This window comes from Solea senegalensis, linkage group LG4 (assembly GCF_019176455.1).
Source record: "Solea senegalensis isolate Sse05_10M linkage group LG4, IFAPA_SoseM_1, whole genome shotgun sequence".
Lineage (NCBI taxonomy): Eukaryota > Metazoa > Chordata > Actinopteri > Pleuronectiformes > Soleidae > Solea > Solea senegalensis.
Window position 1 is genome coordinate 12550640 of NC_058024.1, and position 19822 is coordinate 12570461.

The window sequence follows — 19822 nt, forward strand, 5'->3', positions numbered from 1 at the left end:
CAGTCGATGAGGAGCCAGGCTGTGCCAGGCTACCTTAAGGCCAGTGTTGCTTCCTCTTAGTGTACGACATGAAGCCTTCTCTTTAATGTGAGACAACATGACAACAGTCAAGGCCTCTGTGAAGGAAAAGACAAAGAGCTTGCAGGCCAGGCTGTTAAGTGGAGGTGACATGCCATGATCAAAGGAGAGACTCAGGACTTGCAAGCTCGCACAGGGTCAGAGTGAAGCCTCAAACAGCGCCACCAGGCATGGTGCTTAGCAGCCGCCACTCTGATCTGTGAAATGTGAATTAAAAAAAAGGAGAGAAATGTAACTCCACAACAATGACATGATGTAATTTGCAATTTAAATTGGCTCGGCAGTTGACGCAAACCTGTGATCCAAACAAGTGCAACAGACTCGATGTGTGAAATAACAGGCTGCAAAAACACAGCACGCCAAAATATTTTCCCTCCTCCAATTCTTTCCCTCCCCTTTGCTTGCCCCTGCTACACCCACAGCATATCACTGAATGAAATGCAGCGTGCAATTACCCATTATCCAATCAACTGGAGTCGACACTTCACCATTTGCGCGGCTCTGGGCTCAGCCATTATCCATCAGGGCTCTCAATGGGCTCTCAATAGCAGAACCACGTTGCATAATCATAGGGCAGCAGCCTCACGCCATGCCACCAGAGACTAAGGAGAGCTGGAGGAGAGCTGGGCTGCTGTCTGAGGGGTCATTGTTGTTATCACAGGCTGGCAGAGTGAATCGAGGTCTGGTCACTGACATCAGTGGAGATTCAGACTCAGCACCCCCGGGGCATCGGCCATTAGAATACATAATGCAAGGCTAGTCAATTGGAAGGGCTCCAGATCGTACTCTTCAAAACCCTTTCAGATAATTTGCTACATCGCGTCTCCTTCACCCCCATACTCACCCAACAACCAGCCGATCATGTCACCCACGATTGGACACACAGCCCTAATGCCTCCCCACCCATTTGTTTCTTAAACCCTGTCCTTGACAGCACTCCTCCCCATTCTGGTTCTTCACCAAACCAACACCCACCTCCCTACCCCTATCAGTCCAGACTGGTCCAGTCAGTCCGTGGTGGTCAGCGACTAGCTGACACCCTGAGGGCCTTCAGTACTGGGGCCCCAGCTGAGGAGCCTGGGCAGCTGCCAACCACCAGCCACTTCAACCACGTCTGTCCGGATGATTGCATTTGTCAAGCCGCCACTACGTGTCAGCCTGGCGCAGGTCTGATCACAACAATTAGGGGTTTAAGTGAGGGGGTGCTACACCCTGGCAGAAGATGAAGACCCCCCCCCACACAGTCTCTGCTGACGGTCAGTGTGATGTTCCTCTCAGTATTTCACTGTCACTGCAGCCCATATCTCTGCTCTGTACATCCACACGTGTTATTTGGTCCATGAAATATCAGAAAATGGTGGGAACTTTTGGATCAGTTTTTGCCAAAAAATCATTTGAACTGAAATCATACACGTTTAAGTATGCAAACTGATTAATCGATAATCAAAATAGTCAGCAGTTAATTTAATAGTTCATCAATAATGATTACACTCCTAATCAATGGCTCAATTTCTTTCAGTAATAACTTGTCGTGAATATTCTAAAGAAGAGGAAAAAATGCCTTTCAGCTGATAGCACCTTCATTTAACATACATTGTTGTAAAGTGTTACTATATTCTTGGATCGAAATGTACAAACTTGTTTCAAATTCACTGTCATTCTACCTACTTTGCTATATCTTGGTTGGAGCTGCACTGGAGACAGTTTTTGCCTTGGGATCAATTAAGAATTTCTTATTAAATGCATCAGTTTTTTTGAAGAATTGCTCAAATAAGTCTTCAGTCTTCTGATTCTTTTCAGGAAGGACATTTTTCAGTGGAACCATGCCATGTTGACATGATGTTATTGTCAGTTTCATTTGGTATCTGTGCAGATATCTGATTATCAAGCTTTTACATGAGAATAATGTTTAGGGTAACTTATTATTCCGTTAAAAAACAAAACAAAACACTGTATTGCCAGTTATACATAAAAGCTTTTTTTTTTACAAGTAAAAACATCTTCATTTATTTAGACTGTTAGCTCCCTCTAGTGGTTTTAACACTGCAAACAGAAACATTAAAATGGAACAGATACAGAGAAGACAATCTGCCTGTCAGAATGGAGAGTGTGAAGATCATCTGTTACTCTATTTTTTTCACTGTGTTTTTTAAATGATACTGAATGCTTAACACATTCCAGAGCTGACCTGCAAACACCAGTTCAGACTTTTTCTGACCAGTTTCCAGCCCTGGTCAGGAGGATGGCACCTGTGCATGAGGCCCGGCTGATGCGTAACGGCGCTGTCAGCATGTCACTGTCAAAGCCAGTGTTCAAGCAACAGCAGCAACATCACAGTAACTGCTTCCCTATCTGGCAGGTCGTGGTTTTGGTCGAGGAGGCAGACCCTGGTCTTTAGATGTGCTGGGTATCCGTTTGGCTCTTCTGGGTATCTGTCCTGGACCATCAGTCGGGTGTGGGCCTTTTCCCAGGAGGAAGTGCTCCCAGGCTGGAAGAGACTCTTCCACAGATGCCCAATACTTTGTCTGAATGAAAGGACAGAACTATATGAGTCTTAAGATTGGGACCAAAAACCTCCACAATAAAATATGTGAAAGAGGACCAGTGAACATGTCCTCACAAAGACAGGGTATAATGGAAGAAACATCACAGATCTGTGATGTCAGGGGACAATTTTGACACATTTACAGATTAGCAGAAACAAATTCAGTGACTTATGAACTTGTGATGTACTAACAATATAAAGTTGTTACCTGCAGTGCCAGCAGCTGTGGGTGTGGCAGCTGTCTCACTTTCAGATGATCCTCGATCATCTGCAAGTCCTACAGTGACAGAGCACAGATGCTTGTATTCTCTGTGGCCATACAGGTAAGTCAATTCACCAATTTATCAAAGTGGATTTATCTGAGCTCATTGCACAGCTTGGCTGAATACTCAATTTTGATTAAGTACAACATTCTACAGTGTATTATTTCTGTAGAACAGATTGTTGCTCAGGACGTTGTTCTAATTAACACGCATCAATCTGCCAAAACAAGCCCAGTGAATCTTTCAACATCAACTCACTGGCGACACCCTGTGGCAAAAACGCTTGCTTTCCTTTACTGAATCAGCAACCTAAATATCACTCCACTGGTAAGCATGGTTTAAACAGTCTCAAACAGGTTACCAAAGAGTTAAAATAAAAATTTGTTTTGTTTTGACAATGTAATTTGACAGTTTAATGTGTATAAACAATTGCTAAATTGTATTATTGGTGATTGAATCACTATAATGTATTGATTACCTGTTAGACCCCTAAGTGCAGCTGCTCATTCTTTTTTATCAATTGCCTATTAATCAATAAAAAACAGCCCTCACCTGGAGTAAAGTGGCATTCCTGAGGCGAGCAGCCTCACGCTCCTTCACCTGTTGTGTTCTCAGTGTGTTCAGCTGCTCCCTGTGACTCTCCATCTGCTGTAGCAGCTCTGCTCTTCCTCTTAAACTGATGTCACATATGACACAGAATCATTAACAAAGCTTCTGGTATGAACACTGGTTAGTAGGCGTTTTATTTTTTTTCGGACCGCACAAATACTTGTACTACTGTTTTGATTGAAGAGCAACATTTCAAGTGATTAATTCAGCAAAATTGAATTGCAAATGAGACAGTAAAATGTCAGAAAAACACAACTTTTGTTGTTACTCTATCACCAGCAATATTAAAAGTTTCTGCAATTATTACAGCTGTTATTATTGGCTGCAACAATTAATCAATTACTAAATTAATCATTTGTAAAAAAGTTATCTGATTTTCAGCTTCTTAAATGTGAATATTTTCTGGTTTCTTTGCTCTCCATGTGACAAATAAATCATTAAACTGAATAAGTTTGGTTTGTGGACAAAACAAGACATTCGAAAACATCATAATTTCCAGGTTTGAAAAACACTGTAATTGATTGATAGAGGAAATCATTTCAGATGAATTGATTATGAAAAATAATCATAGTTGCAGCCCCTAGGTGTTATTATTAACAAAAGCATTACATTTATATCAATCATCATCATTAGTGCAGTTATATTGACCACTCTGAAAAATGAATACAATTAAAAGACTATATTTTTGTTGGTTTTGTTGTTAAAAGTCTCAAAATCATTTGTCCTGGTTGCAATGAAATGACCAAATTAAACATGGAAGCTGTAGGTTTGTGGGAATTTCAATTAGTGAGAAGACATTTCTTATTTTCAGTTTTTTGACAGAGGTCAAGCATCTAGTGCCTATTTAATTTAGATGTGCAGGCCTAAGAATACGATCATTTTAGTCATCCCTCAGTAACACTGAATGACACACATTTGAGTATGTGGAGGTCTGGGTTTGCAGAACACAATGAAAAGGACATACATGTTCTGGTTTCTCCAGCACAGTCAACTGTGCAAGAGTCAGTATACAGCTGAATATGAATATATTGAGTTATGAATATATGAGTTTCGATAGGAAAGCAGAAAAAAAAATGACTGGAGTATACTTTAAAGTGGGATGCTGCTCATGTCCACAACACATTCTTTTACACTTTCAAATGTATGAAACCTTTACTCTGTGTGTTATTTAATGGTCCACTCCACACTATAAACTCTTCCACTTCTGTGGATGTGTACACCAGTCAAATTGGCAATGCTGTCCTCATGTTCTCAGAAATCCTTGCTCAAGCATCCACACACAAGCCCTACATGCATTAATGGAGGGCTTATTGATACGTATAATGATCTGATATTGACATTTCCATTTTGACTGCTCCACTATCCTGGTAAGTGTTTAGAATAGCACAGGATGAACATAAGGACAAGTCAGTGTTCAAACCCTCCTACAGTTTTTTAACAAGTGACTTATAATAACAGGTCACTGGAACCACATAAACTCTGTATGGCAGGCAGCAAACTAAGCACATATTCATCCAGTAAAGGTATGCTTCCTATTAGTATAAGGGGACTGGGATTAATTTTGTAATAATTGCATTCCCTAAATTTACCATACTTTCCATTTTCACTGTAGCTGTTAAAAGATAACTGTATTAAAGATCCAGCCTGTCAGAATTTGTGACGTCCAATCGTGTGACAGAGGAGTCTTATGGTTATCCCTGCCTTTTCGAAGTGCGTCAAAAGAATGATATACCAAAACATAAATACAAACATAGACGCTCTTCAAAAAGTGAAATGCATGACATGTCCATTTGGCCTGTTTTTTGAAACATGGTGATGAAAGATGGAAACCTCCATAAAGCAAGGCCTTGCCTCAAGAACATATAAAAGGCTCATTCTAAGGCTACAAATACATATATATTATACTATATAATACTTATGGGTACCATAATTGATTTCTGCCATTAAAAGTACCTATATCTTACACACTGAACATTTATTAGCACAAATTAGCAGCATTCGTAGCGCGCATGCGCTCTACTCAGCTGCCTTCTGTGAGTTCATTCAAAACTCACTCCTCTCGTTGACTCAGACGTGACAGAGTCTGGAGCTAAACCGATTAACGCAGTGTTGACATTTTTCACCAACAGAATAAATATTTAACAGATATAACGTCAGGTTTCAAACAACTAAAACGAGTGACAAACTAACTTTAGCGTCTTAGCAATGCTACGTTAGCTAGTAACGGTTACTGACAGAGTGCTACCAGTACGCTGTATTGGTCAGGCGGTAACATTATTGCAGCTTCCGGACTTACATGTCCTCATGTTCCTCGAGTAACTCCATTTGCAAGCAGCTAAAACTCTTCTGTCCTTCCTCCGTCCATGCAAGTAGAGCATAAGTGTCAACCACCCATAGTTACGGAACCGGAAGTTGAACAATTTGTAGTTAAAATAAAAGCGCGAGTTCTCAGACATGCGCCCTGTGAGCCACTTGCGGCCCCCCTATCATAAATACATTTATTTATCATTTATTGTTCCATATCAAAACAGATATTTTTATTTGAAGATTTATGAAATATCTTATTGAAAACCTTTTTTGTGATATGGAATATTCTAATCTATATGTATGTATGTAATGTATCTGAATTATTACACAAGGCAAATTCAATTGAACACTCAGTTGTCTCTACAAAACTCATATCATCACATAATATAAGTATAAGCAGTTTTTCTCAAGATGGTCTTTTGTTAGTATCTGTTCTTATTGTTCTTTCTCCCTCTGTCCAACAGGTGGCAGTGTTGCCATACATCTCGTTCAATACCTCATCAGATGGAAAAAACAACTAGATGACTTAGGAACATCGTGCTGGGCATTTGTTACCATTTACTAATATTTTGTTCCTGCAATTACTGGATTGCACTTTTAGAACCACATAAAATAAGTATAGACCCTACGTGTCCATTACCAAATTATTTATTGGGTCCTGCAACTTAAAATTGTAAATCTGTGTTAAAAAAAACATGGGAAATACTTTTTTCAGTTAAGAATAAAAGCCTTTGTAATTGTCGTATCATTTTAAGATAGTGTCTGAAATGGATCTGTGCAAATATGAATAATTTTGCCACTTGAAGCAGTGACCCATCAGTGTGTAAACATTTATTTTTGATATTGTCATCAGTGTCGCTGATTCTATTTATATTTACATTTTTAAAATCTTTCACAAGGACAGCTGCCTAATGTTGTTGTACTGCAATGACAATAAAGGTCTATAGTGTGAAAAAATATATCGCACAAACCATTTCAGAAAAATTACATCAAAACCCATATTTTATTTTATGTATAGCAATACCATTTACATATTAAATAACACTATAATAGAATGCTTTGATATAGCTTTCAACAAAACATAGAAATAAAAGAATCCCATCGTTATTCCTCTCATTTCTTTTTTTTAAAAAAGAGGAACAGCCACCATTCCAAAATGGGTCAATGGAGAGAAACTTATTAAGTGACATTGAAGAGAGCTGACATCAGAATAATAGCTTCAAAATAGATGGAAAGCGGACGAAATCAAAAGAAATATTGGATCAACATCGTAATATCACAATCACTGCCTGAACGTTAACAGAACGCGTGAAGCTGGAATCTGATGATGTGGATACAAACACTTGGCTTCCACAGGATCCACCACGAACAGCAAAAGCCATGAGTGAGTTCACATGAAAGCGGATAGATTGGTAATGTTTGTGATAATACAGCTGATATACTGAATGTTTGAACACCCTGTGCGTGTTCTATTGTCCACAAAACCCAGAAAGAATTGTAAAAATAAAAGGTTTCAGGGTGTTAAATCAATGTGGACGATGAGAGATGAAACAACTCCTCTGACACAAGTTCATACATACACACGTTCCAGAGGAGGTTTGGCTTACAGAGGCAACAAAATATATGTACATTTCTTTCACTGACAGTACAGCTGTGTGTGCACTTCAAAGGCAACATGAAACACCGTTCAGAGAGAGAACAATGACCAAAAATTGCTTGACAATAGGGACAAGAAACATGGCAGTGAGACTGAAGGGCCTGGTCACACCAGCAACAGATCCGAAATCTCATTTCACTCCATTGGTAAATTAGACATGTGAATTGACACTGTGATGGCACAGCAAACTGTCAGTGCTGATAATAACTGGGACAGCCAGAGAGGTGAAAATAGAAACTTTCTGTCTGAGAATAAAATGTTCCACAAAAATAATACAGTATAGACTCGACTGGCTGTTTTACCACCAGTGGTTCGTGAGCTTCCTCTGGCGGTACTTGGAGGAAAATTAGAAATACTGTTCTACTGTATATACCAGGGTATGTGATCGGAGTGGAGCTGAGGGATTTGTAGAAGAGTGCATAGCAAATTAAACAAATAACAAAATAATCTAATTTTGACCTATACCAGTGTGTCTTGCCAATGATCTTATTGGGAATAAATCTGCCTCCTGTGAAAAGCCTGTAGCTGACTTTGATCGGTCCATTTACACCACTGTATTTTAACAGGTTGAGAATCACTGCTCTAGAGAATTTCCCAGTTCAACTTTTGAGCTATGGTTACGGCTGTGTTTCAGGGCCACGGCGCTCAATTTGCAAAGTGTTTGGTTGTACATAGAGCAGAGTTGTACTTCTGTTCATGTTCCAGCTCTCAAATAGTAGTTTTTTTTGTTTATATTTCTTGTTGATGTTTCATGTGGAGCAAGTTTCCATAAAGTGGACAACATCAAGTTTAAAGTAACACTAACCTACCTGACCAAACTTTGACTGTCCCAGGATGTGAATACATGGCAGGAAAGTAAGAGAGGAGAGGGACCTTACTTGACCCAGTTCTTACCCAAACTCTAAGATCACAGAAAGGTGTTGTTTTGATTCGCAGGAATCTTTACGAGGAGTTTACTCGAGATCATGTCTCGAGTACTTTTTTTTTAATGTGTTTTTGAGTATTAGCAAATGCCTATCACTTTCTCTTTCTAGTGTGACCAGGCACAAGAAGTGAAGAAGTGTATGATTAACAGGGGGAAAATAATAATATAAAAAAAAGGTCCAGAAAAAATAATAAATGTTGTTGATTCCTTCCTTCCCGTGTGGCCCCCATCATAAAGGAGATAACACAGACTGGAAATACTGCATGTTCTTGATTTGCTAATGTCTTCTCAAACTATTTGTTGATTGTTTTCTAAATGGTGATGTTGAACAGAAACTTTGAACATTGAACAACTGTACACTGATTTAACTGTATTAGCTTTTGTATGTGTGTGTATGTGTGTGTGTGTGGTTGGGGCAATCATAAGAGTGAAAAGCTTACCCAACTGCAAGTAAGGTTTCAAGTCTTTGGTAAAAGTTTCTTTAAAAAACAAACCAACAAAAAAAAACAAAAAAACATGTGTCCCACTTTCAGTTGCCATTCGACACACTGTTTTGTGCTGTGTGGAGAAAAAACAAACACTTTCACACATGTTCATTTCACACGGTGGAAAAAAAAAGAGGTACAAAATATCATCTAACTCAGGGGTTAAGCTCGAACACCCTCATGTCAAAAAAGTGTACGTGTGTGTGTGTGTGTGTGAAACCGACACAGATTTTTTCTTGGAGGCCACACAACCACGAAAAACCACATTTGCGGAGAAAGGTGAGTGATTTCCAATAGTGCTCGCTATAGTCCCATCTTATATGTGTTTGCTTGCATATCAGTTTGCAACATTTTTATAAACAATCTCTTCAGGTGCGTGTACAAAAGCGGGTAAAACTGATTCGAGCCCTAGAATTTATTGTTGCTGTGGATGAGTTTGTGTGAAGTGGCTGGCAAAAAAATGGAGTTAATGTCTATACGCATATGGCTGGTTTTATAACAGGAACAAGAATTTCCCAGGCTATGTGGTACGGAGCAATATGTGAATTAAATGACAAGACTGATGCAAAAAAGAATGATCTAAAAGATAAAACTACCGTTTCAATGTCTATTTCCCCGCCCAGGATGATGTCTTCCAACTGATTTACCTTGATATTCTTAGTCCTAATCAATGATCCATCTTCATGCCTAAACCTGATCAACCCCAATTATCAAAAGCAATGAGTAGTTTTGTGATTTTGACCATTTTCATGTAATTTGTTGATTTGATATTTATCAAATCCATCTTCAGACTCCTGTTTTATTATTTTGAGAGCAAAATAAATCAAAATATGGTGAACGCAAAAATGATCTCAGTTTCATCACATCTGAAGTGAAACAATTAACTCCAACTGAGGATAAAAAAAGAGCTCAGTTTGAGGGTATGAATATTGAATATTTATCAGTCTCATTAAGTTAGATTGGACTCATCGACATTCATTGTTTTTGTTACATCATGACAATGATTGGGAATGCTAATGATGTCACTTCATGCTATGAGAAATGCTTCCTCATGTTAAACTTAGCCTTCAGGCCTTAGGATGGTAATGAGGATCCAAATGTGTTCCATAAAGCAATTACGAGTAGAATGTTTCTTAATAATAAAAATCAGAACATTGTGATTCAGTAGAAATAAATGATCACAAACATTCAATATGTGGCTTCAGGCCTCATCTCAACCCTTCAAAGTGTGGTACACATCATTTAAGGAACAAAAACGAAAAAATACTATTCAGCTTTTTCATTGTTGAGACATCATAAGTGCAGGTACAATGAATAGGGTTGAAAATAATTAAGAACCCAAAGACTGTTTTAAACCCTGTTTCATATCTAAAACATAAGCAATTTGTTGCATAGAGGTTGTTGTTGAGTCCGATCATACTTGCACAAGCCTAATATGACACACACAGGTGTATGTAAGTGAATGCAGGCCCCATATAAAGGTTTTTTTTGTCTTCATACTCGGTTGTGGTTTGTCGTTAAAAATAATTTGTGATGGGAATGGGGAAAAAAAAGAAAAGTATAAATAAATAACAGAAAATCAAGGGATCATCGTCTGCTGTAGATGGTCAGAAGGTTCAAACTGTGGCGTGTAGGTTTTACGTGTGTGTAAGATTAGATGACATAGCAGCATACAAGAATGTAGAGAAGTGAAAGGAGTCCATATCCACACCGCTGCTAGTCAGCGGTGAACAATGTAGTCGTGAACTATGGGATGTACTGGAAATCAACCGGCCCATGGCAGAAGGCCACAAAGGACATGTACGAAAATCACAAAGTTATTATGATAAGGATATATTTATATATGTATACATACAGTATTTCCATATATTAAAAAGCATAAAATGAATTATACAAAGAAATAATGATAATAATAATAATAATAATAATAATAATTCACAGTAGCAGTTGTTACACCACCTTAGGTATTATAACATGGGTGTGACTCACTAATAGGAGAGAGTGACAACGAAAAAAGTGAAGAGGAAATTACTTCAAGAAAACAAGGGCTGTCTGTCTGTGACAGTCGCCTTCTAGTGAGTGGTAATATGGATATTAGAGATGAGCAGGTTGGAGGAGGTTATACTGAGCTGAAGTCAACCAGCATTTTGTTACTGAGGCGAAGAGTCTGTAACTCCCTCCATCTGCTGCATTAAATTAACTCGTAGGTGGCAGGCATAACAATGTCCTTCACAGAAGCAGGGCCAAAGCCGTGGAATGTCAAAAAAAAAAGAAAAAGAAAGAGAAAGAACAAAAGTCAGAGCTCAAGTGAAGAAAAGCCAAGTGAGTCAGCTTTAGTATAGGCAGTAACACTGACATTATATAGTGCAAACAAGAAAAGACAGAAAAGTGTTTCTCGTTGCCTACCAACGCCGCTGTGAAACTCAAAAAACGCCGGTGCAAACCCTTCAGTAGGAGAACATTAAGACATAAAATGGCGAAAAAAATAAATATCAAAAACTTTTTATCAGTGTAAAAAAGTAATCAGGTTATTCATTTTAACCAAGAGTCTGGCAAAAAAGGCCTCAAAAAGTCTTGTCCACAATAGTTCCTTGACGTTTTACAAAGTTAAGTGCCGCCTTTGTGGCTTTCAGGGACCTCGAGGGGTGTCCCGACCCACAGGACGCGCTCAGCTCAGCTTCAGGCCTCAGACGGGCCACTTTCACACCAACGACTCCATGCTCTCTGCCTGGTCAGACTGGTTGGACATGGACGCCATGGTCCCATTAAGGTCCCTGGACAGACGACCCAAACTGTTGCCTGTGGTGCTGATGAGGCTGAGCAGAGCTTTGTAAAGGTACTGGTACTGGTCCTGTGGAACAATCAGAGACAGAGATGAGAACAAGTGAAGACATAGCATCTTTAGCATCTTTAAGACGTTAGCTGGCACAGAACGAACATAGCTTGCAGGCTTTTAACCAGAGTAAACAACATCACCCTGGATGTTGCCCCTGGAGGGGCTTGAAACAAATGCTTGATAAACACATGGAAGTCACAAGAGGCATCTTTAACCAAGGTGCTTCCAGGGTTGTGCTCCTGTTGGATGTGTCATTACTAAGCAACCTAACCTGTGAGCTGCTGAGATAACAGTGAAGTTACTGCAGCGTCACTTAATTAACACATTCAACTGAGAAAAAACTTATCAGATCATCATGATATGCATTTTCTACAACCCAGCTTTGCTGTTTGATACTTGTGTGGGAAAGTTAGGTGACTATTACTCACATCTATGAACTGTTACAGATTACAACATGCTAATTTATTCATTTTATTCATATATTCATTCCTCATTTAAAAATTAAAAGAGCCTTTTTTATGTCCTAGCCCAACCCAAGATTATTAGAGCGTACAGGCCAGACACTCACAATGTCTGTGAAGACTCCTGGCCTCATGAGGTTGATCATCTTGGCCACTTGGTAGATATCGATGGCGCCCTCGCTCTCCAGCTGTTGAGACAGAGTGGTGAGGGCACACAGTGTGCCAGCGGACACAGCCCCCAACCTACACACACACAAATACAGAGAGAGAGATAAAGACAGTTCAGGTCATTGTCACTTTTAACAATTTTGTACATGTCACATACTGCTTAACCTGGAGAAAGCACAATCAGTAACACTCTGTAGACATCAAGATCAGATTCATTTTCTGTGCACAGATGAGTATATGCAGCACCTTGGCCTCATGTGCATGTTGATGTTAATCCAGCAATCAAACCCTGCGACGTCCTTGTTAGCTGTCCACATGTGATCGGGTTCCTCAGAACTGTTTTGAAAGCTGCTGTTGTGATGCCTTTTATTGCTGTTAGCATTCTTCTCCATCCTCCCTCCATCACCTCATGAATGCATTGGTGAGAAGACAAACATCTTCAAAAAGTCCACTACTAAGCTTCCACTTTACTGTCGGTGGTGTAAGATGGGGACAAAGCTCTTGCTTGATGTACATATTAAAAGGCTTAGGCTACGAAAACCATGCTCTTTTTTTATTTGAAAGCAATGATACACACATACAAACTTCTCACCTCAAGTTGACACAGTGGACCTTAAACTTAAGTGACAGTCATCCGTATGATTCTATGCTGCTTATAAAGACGGTACTTTTAGTTTACAAAAATGTCAAAAAATAGCATTTTGCTCCCTGGCTCCATCTCATGATTGAAAGCTTCCGTAGATTAAATCCTCCGACCACAGCAGAATCTCTCTGTGGACTCTGGAAAACTGCTGATATTGTGTGGTCCTATGCTGACCTCTGCTGCTCAGCTTTTCAGTTTCCTCGATATCAGCTCAGCTCGGGAGCGAAGACACTCACACTTCAGGACTGTCGCCTCAGCGATTAAAAATTTCTCACCGAGTGCATCCACCTGAGCACCGTGGCTGAGCCCAGTGTGAGTTTCCCAGGAGAACTGGGGCCGCCTTCACAGTTTGAGGGGTCTCCTCTCCCATTAGCAGACCTGCCAGCAGTGCACACCACAAACTGCTGCTTACAACCCATGCCTGGCTGAGTAATAACCGCACAGACAATTAGGACAAGACTCTAACTGACAATCTCATAGCTGCTGCAAGCTGGCTGCACTATAGCAATCAGATGAAGTGCTCAATTAGATGCTCTTCTTCTGGAGGATGCGACATGCAATCTTCATTATTCTAATGAATAAACACGAGCAGAGCTGCTCGAGTGTCTTTTAAGAACACTAATGTGTGCCAATACCGAAGACACTTTCATTAATTTTAATTGGGCATTTTATTGAGTTACCTGTAGTTGTGGAGGGAGTGAGGGGGCTAGTAGGGACTAGGGACTGCCACTAAGATAAAGCATAAAGCCGTACTGGAGCATAAGACAAAAAAAAGAATGTCAGACTGACTCATCGTGGACGATGGTTGGTCCGTCACGTTTGGCGGCCTCCTCTTTAATGACGTTGATGAGCTCAAAGGTGCTGCTGAAGGGGACATCAGGATTGGGCCACTTGGGACACTGAAAGTGACGAACCTCTAATACGTAGTCATCCTGTTTGTCAAACAGAGGGCAAGACAGGCAGAGAAGCAGAACAAAAGAGAAAGAAGGGTTAGATAAGCCATGTCCTTCATACGAAAACAGTTTATATTAGTCCTTCAACACTCTCTTAGCACATTGTCCTCACTCATTCTCAGAACCATGTCCTGCATTTTCCAGACCCCAACTAAACATGCTTTGCTGATTGTTCTAGGTCTTCTATCCTTCAGTGTGGCCCAGGACACATTTGAACTTGGCCACATGTGTCATATGTCCTGAATTTAACTTCCCCAAGAGATATCCACTTATGATTAGGTCACCTGGGACCAATCTGAACTAGTCTCAACACACACACACACATGCATGTATACACCAACCTGTGTAGCTTCGAGGATGAAGTCATGGATGCCGATCTGCTCCTCGTTGGACAGACAGAGTCGGTCTTTACTAATGAGGGTGACAGTGAATGCCTCACAGTTCATGGCCTCTTCCCGACTGGGCCAGTACACAAACTCATCCTCCGCCTGCCGAGGAGCAAACACTCTGTGTTAATTATCTATAATTTTAATGTAATATGCATACATGCTGTAATGTTAGACATTATAGCTTTGTAAAAAAAAAACTATGCTTGCCAAAGCCTATGGGAAGGTTTTTGGAATTCAAGTAAGCACATCTCAGCAATATTGCACGCTCCGGTCACAGTGACACATCAAAACCGCTCTGAGGTGATTTCGGAGGAAATTGCTGCCAACTCCACTTGACAGGATTTAAAAATTCATGTAGGACAAGGAACAAACCTGCTGTCCATTGAAAATCCTGCACAAACCAGGACACGGCATCCATGGACAGATGGCATGTGAATGTGTGTCTGTGTGTTTGCATGTTTGTGTTTGGAGGGATGATGACGACTCCTGCTGAATGAAGTCGGGGAGCTGTCAGATGTGTACAAATATTGTGTTTGTGTGCAGGTGCTCATTCTGCTAACCACAGTGATACAAAATGGCATGTGTGACTCTGATTCATAAAACCCTAAACACACGTGTGGGAAACAGGAATCACACAGTTGTAAAAAAAAAAAAAATACCATGAATCATAAGTCTCAAAGCAGGAGGTGGCATTTGTAGTACAACTTGATAGTATAGGGATAGTATGTTATTATTGTTCTTCTTCTTCTTATTATTATTATTATTATTATTATTATTATTATTAATAATAATAACAATAATAATAAAAAATTTATAATTATGACATTATTGTTGAAACCCTCCTCTTGTCAACATGTAAAACCTTTTCAATGTGTATGTATGTGTGTGTGTGTGAGTTCCTACCAGTCCATGGTTGGCAGGGAGCATAACAATAATTTGTGCGTTGTGGTCCCAGATCATTCTCCAAAAGTCTTTTGTGGTGTGTGGCAGAGGATGCTGGGTAATTATGAATTCATTACTGCGATAGTAACCCTGCAGGAAAACGAACAGACATACAGGTAAATGGGAGAATTACACCACACCACACCTTGGCATTGGCATCTGCTTTTAATGCGAAATCCCCCTTCTAAAAACCAATTTTACACATCGCGTTCATTTGAAAAGACTTGGATCATTTGTCGTCTTTCGATTTTGGCCGACTTTCAAGAGAAGAAGGGAAAATGTCACAAGGAAGTGATCAGAGTTTTCGCTGCTCAAGCTCGAGACTTGACATTTATAATCTAAAGCTTTAATTAAAAATGGAGGCATGGAGCAGAGGTCTACACAAGTGAACTGAAGTTGGACCAGATCCACGATACAGTATATGAACTATTTTATTTCTGTTTTAATGCTGTGTGTCTGAAAACTGTGTGTAAATCTATCTGCCAGTGCACGTGCTGACATGCTGTGGTCAATATTTCCTGAGGTGAGACCATAAACCAAGTGGACAAGAAGTAAAAAAAAAAACGTGTGAATAACCACCAGGGGGCATCTCCGCTAGTTGGGAAAAGAACTCTGTTTGAATGGGGGTCAAAGGTAAAATCCCTACTTCTCACGCCATTTATGACGTCAGTAAACATTTTTCCTGAGGAGTTGTTTTCAACACAACATGATGTTACTTTTGAGAAAAATAAACGAAAGACACCAGTGTGACTGCAGGCTCCGTTGAAAAATCTTAACATAGCATCAATGTCAAAGTGATGTGACACTGACTCTGTGTACGGTTCAATTCAGGTGTTCTTCGGGAAAATGCATGTCACATTAATGTACATGGAAGTAGGGGTTTGACCCATAATACTGACTAAAAGCCACAGTGTCTTAACCTAAGCTGCTTTGGATCTTCACCGTTCTTCTTTCTTCCCCCAAACATGATGTAACCTGCTCTGAGTCGAAACACCACAGAGGGAGATTGTGAAAAGATCAATGGCACAGAGAAAGTGGGTGTACTGACCATGATGTAAGAGGCGTTAATATAATCAGTGCCTTTGATGCCAGGCAAAGGTGCAAGGACGACCCTTGCTCGCTCCGCTGTTCATAGATAGACAGAGAGGGAGGGGGTAGGGGTGGAGACAGAGAAAGAAAAGCTATTATTATTTTTTTGGACAGAATCGAGAAAGAAAGAGGTCCTTGATGCACATCCATCGATGATTCTGAGTGGAGCTAGTTATGTGAAATTCTCTGCTAGTGATTCAGAGGGCAGAGGAACAGGCAGTAAATATCAACAGATTGTGTAACATCTGCAAATAAAAAGGCCGGCACAGTAATTATAATGAGGAGGCCAGTCACATAGACAGCAGCAATTAGTCTTTTTGCCTTTTTTTGGATATACAGACAGGAAAAGTGAAGAAGAGAGCAGAATGACATGCAGCGAGCAGTCGAGCAATACAGAAATCAGCCGATATTCACTGCTCAGAGCATCTGCAACCTTTGTGTATGTACGTTAATTATTCAGTCGTTTAAAACTTTGGAGAAGTCTGACTGAAGTGCTTTTATTTTGTGTTTTTTACTTTTAAAAGTGTGTTTGTGTGAAGTACTTGCACATATCAGCATCTCACACACAGCTGACTGCGCTATGCACATTCCTGTGCTGAAGGACAAGAAGGCACACACCTGCTGGCAGCCATGATTTCATGGGGATATCAAGGAAAGCTGATTTTAGTCACTTAAAAGAGGCTTTATATTTACATCACATTTTTCTAGTTACAATGACCACTCTCTGCAATTTATACAGTGTATTTAGATTTTTCTATATCGCATGTAATTCACAGCTATTAACATGCTGCAGGCACAGCGCCCAGGGACATTCTGAGGTTCAGTGTCTTCTGCAGGGACATTTCAGCAGGTAGAGAGGGATTGAACCTTGGATCTTATGGTTGGAAGATTAATGCCCCACAGCTGCCACCAACCCTGATCAAATCTATGCCATCTTAAGTGCAGGATGTTTTAAGACTACGTCAGCCACTTTATTTGACATTAGACAACCTTTTCTCACTGGAAAGGTCTGTGTTGTGATGCAAACCGCTCACTTCCAGCACCAAAGTCCACAGAGAAAATTGATTTTACACGATGGCACATAGGAGGTTTTGATCCACTGCTCAGTAAATTCAAATGGGTTATTTTGTGGTCGTGGTTAAAATTCTTTGTTTGATACCCAAGTGACACAAACAGTGACGCAGCAAAACACTTAGCTTCCGTGTCCCCATGATCTAAATACAGTTTTGGCCTGTGGACCTGTGGCATGTACCTGTCTGTCTCACGTTGGCTCTCAGCAAAGGAAACAGGAAGAGCACAGTTAGCTGTACGTACGACACCTCATATAACCACACTTTAAAATGATAACTTCATAATCATGTCGATGGCTCACTAGCCTGAGCCCACTCTGCAAATCCTAGATAGATTTTTATTGGCATGGGCAGATTATTAACCAAAAGTGTTTGATGATGATTTAGTCTGCACAGAACCATGAACAAGAAAGGAAAGATCCTCCTGAAAACCCCAGTGGGGATTTATTTGTTTTTTTATTGTACCCACAATAGTTTTCATTAGATTTTCAAGGTTGGTGCCATTTAGCTGCATAGATATTTTAGTTTTTCATTAAAATGTGGGCTTACAGTGGGGTATGACCTGTGACCAAGGCCATAATAGATACAGGCATTTCTCTCTCTAAAACTGAACCTTGGTCATTAGCTTCGATTCATTACTTGTAAAAGTAATCATGTTTGCTAACTTAAGTGTTTTTTTTTTACACTTTTAAAAATTAATTTCATCCATAATGCTGTTAGATGCTGTTAAGTCCAATATTAATGATGTATTCAAGAGCATGAGAGCTTACTAATTACTGCTGTTTTTAGTGGAAGTTATTATTTCCCATGGTTTGACAGCTTAATTTCAAATGTAACATTTTTTTCGAGTGTATCACTCACACGGCACCACAGAGGAGTTCCGATTTTTCTCTTTGTTGCACTCCTTCTGCGCGTTGAAGCAGTCCACGAATCTGGTGTTGCACTGTGTCACCAGCTGAAACACAGAGGATAAGAAATATCCATCATAAGAAATATGACGGTGTAAAGACTTTAACAAGGGCCACACTGTTGTGACCAGACGACCGGATGAGCGTGTCTCTAATGTGAAGCAATGAAGGTAGACTACAGTGGAACAACACCCTGCTACATGTGAATGAGGCTGTGTGAGTTACCGACTATCCAGTGAACATATTAAACAACATCATTTAAAATAATCACTCTTGACCAGCTGTGCCACCAGTGCAGTTTTTGTCCCTTCACCTTGAACTGTTTATCCAGACGTGTCCGGCCTGTGTGCCCTGGTGTCGTGATGCTGGTGAAGTAGCTGTGAAGCTGGCTGGCTGCCATTTCTGTCTCCCTCCCCAAAATAGCTTCCATCAAGGCATTATGGATGAAAATGTACTGCTCCTGAATTACAAAAGACAAACAAAAATGTGTTTAGATTATGGGTGTGTTATGGGTTAGGAGCTTTGTCTCTGATGTTGATAATATTAATGTATATATTTTTAACAGATTGTAGAAACTCTTGGACAGTAAGTCGTAAGAGAGTTTGGACCCATTTCCCTGAACTAACTAAACTCACAATGACACCGAAACACACTGGGTGGGCACAAAGACACACATACAAACCTCTGTCTGGACTAGGTAGTTGCGTTGGGTGCGTATGTGTTTGAGGAAGCCGAGTACATAAACTGTGCTCTTGTCTTTTATCCGCTGCAGCATGCTGTCAATGACGATGTATGTCCCTGTTCGACCAACTCCAGCACTGCAACACAACACAGTCAGAAAGCACAGAACATCATTAGAGGGGAATGATGGGACTCCAATTAAAGCAGTGACATCGTAATTGCATGTCATGAAAGGCACGACCGATTAGGGCAGCACATAATGTGCTTCGTTGTCGTCAGAAACCGCCATTTCCGTTGTGTGACATCCACATTTGATAACATCTCTTGAGGTCCTTTTGTTATACAATATCTAAATTGAAATGAGGATTAAGATCAGTGGATGTTGTACTGTGTGAGGCAAAGAGATACTATTTGATTTAAATAAAGGAAAGGGAATTTAAATTTCTGTTTATCATATGCATATATATATATATACATACACAGTATATTATATATATATATATACATATATATATACATACTGACTTGTAATAGATTATCATATACACAGGTACAATAATATACCAAATATATAAAATAATACAGTTGATATGCTCATATTTGAAAACGGTCACATTCCTTATGCCATATTTTGATACAATTCTTGTCAGAGAAAACCTGTCACTGCTGCTTCAGTCACTCAAACAAGAAATAGAGATGATGTAAAGGTGGATTTATAGACACTGATACAATCGACACATACTATACTGCATTTACAGATGCAGGACTTTAAATCCCCTGTTGATTTACAATAGCAGGGTGTATGTGCGTGTG

The 19822-nt window shown here is 39.9% G+C and overlaps 2 protein-coding genes across 2 annotated transcripts in view; both read right to left on the reverse strand.

Annotated features, from left to right (window-relative positions):
- Positions 1–1981: 1981 nt before the first annotated feature.
- On the reverse strand, positions 1982–5907 carry lg4h3orf14 (linkage group 4 C3orf14 homolog). Its single transcript, XM_044023261.1, has 4 exons — positions 5792–5907; positions 3439–3562; positions 2832–2900; positions 1982–2603 (listed from the first exon to the last, which is right to left on the reverse strand). Exons 1-4 carry the CDS (start codon positions 5818–5820, stop codon positions 2427–2429), a joined length of 399 nt encoding a protein of 132 aa, XP_043879196.1. The 5' UTR covers positions 5821–5907; the 3' UTR covers positions 1982–2426.
- A 3885-nt stretch (positions 5908–9792) lies between these two features.
- Positions 9793–19822, reverse strand: part of ptprga (protein tyrosine phosphatase receptor type Ga) — a 353219-nt gene continuing 343189 nt past the window's right edge. Inside the window, exons 21-29 of the mRNA XM_044023374.1 lie at positions 19011–19146; positions 18642–18788; positions 18282–18375; positions 16310–16386; positions 15223–15351; positions 14272–14418; positions 13767–13909; positions 12274–12409; positions 9793–11720 (exon numbers count right to left, since the gene is read on the reverse strand). Coding sequence (XP_043879309.1) covers positions 11571–11720; positions 12274–12409; positions 13767–13909; positions 14272–14418; positions 15223–15351; positions 16310–16386; positions 18282–18375; positions 18642–18788; positions 19011–19146 — 1159 coding nt within the window. The 3' untranslated portion in view covers positions 9793–11570. The remainder of the gene's footprint in view (positions 11721–12273; positions 12410–13766; positions 13910–14271; positions 14419–15222; positions 15352–16309; positions 16387–18281; positions 18376–18641; positions 18789–19010; positions 19147–19822) is intronic.

Excerpts from the sequence above, each read along its gene's own strand:
- lg4h3orf14 (XM_044023261.1), bottom strand. The coding sequence starts at position 5,820 with ATGGAGTTACTCGAGGAACATGAGGACAT. Across the intron at positions 3,563-5,791 it reads CTCGAGGAACATGAGGACAT|TTTAAGAGGAAGAGCAGAGC; the intron begins GTAAGTCCGGAA and ends ATGTGACATCAG. Across the intron at positions 2,604-2,831 it reads CACAGCTGCTGGCACTGCAG|ACAAAGTATTGGGCATCTGT; the intron begins GTAACAACTTTA and ends CCTTTCATTCAG.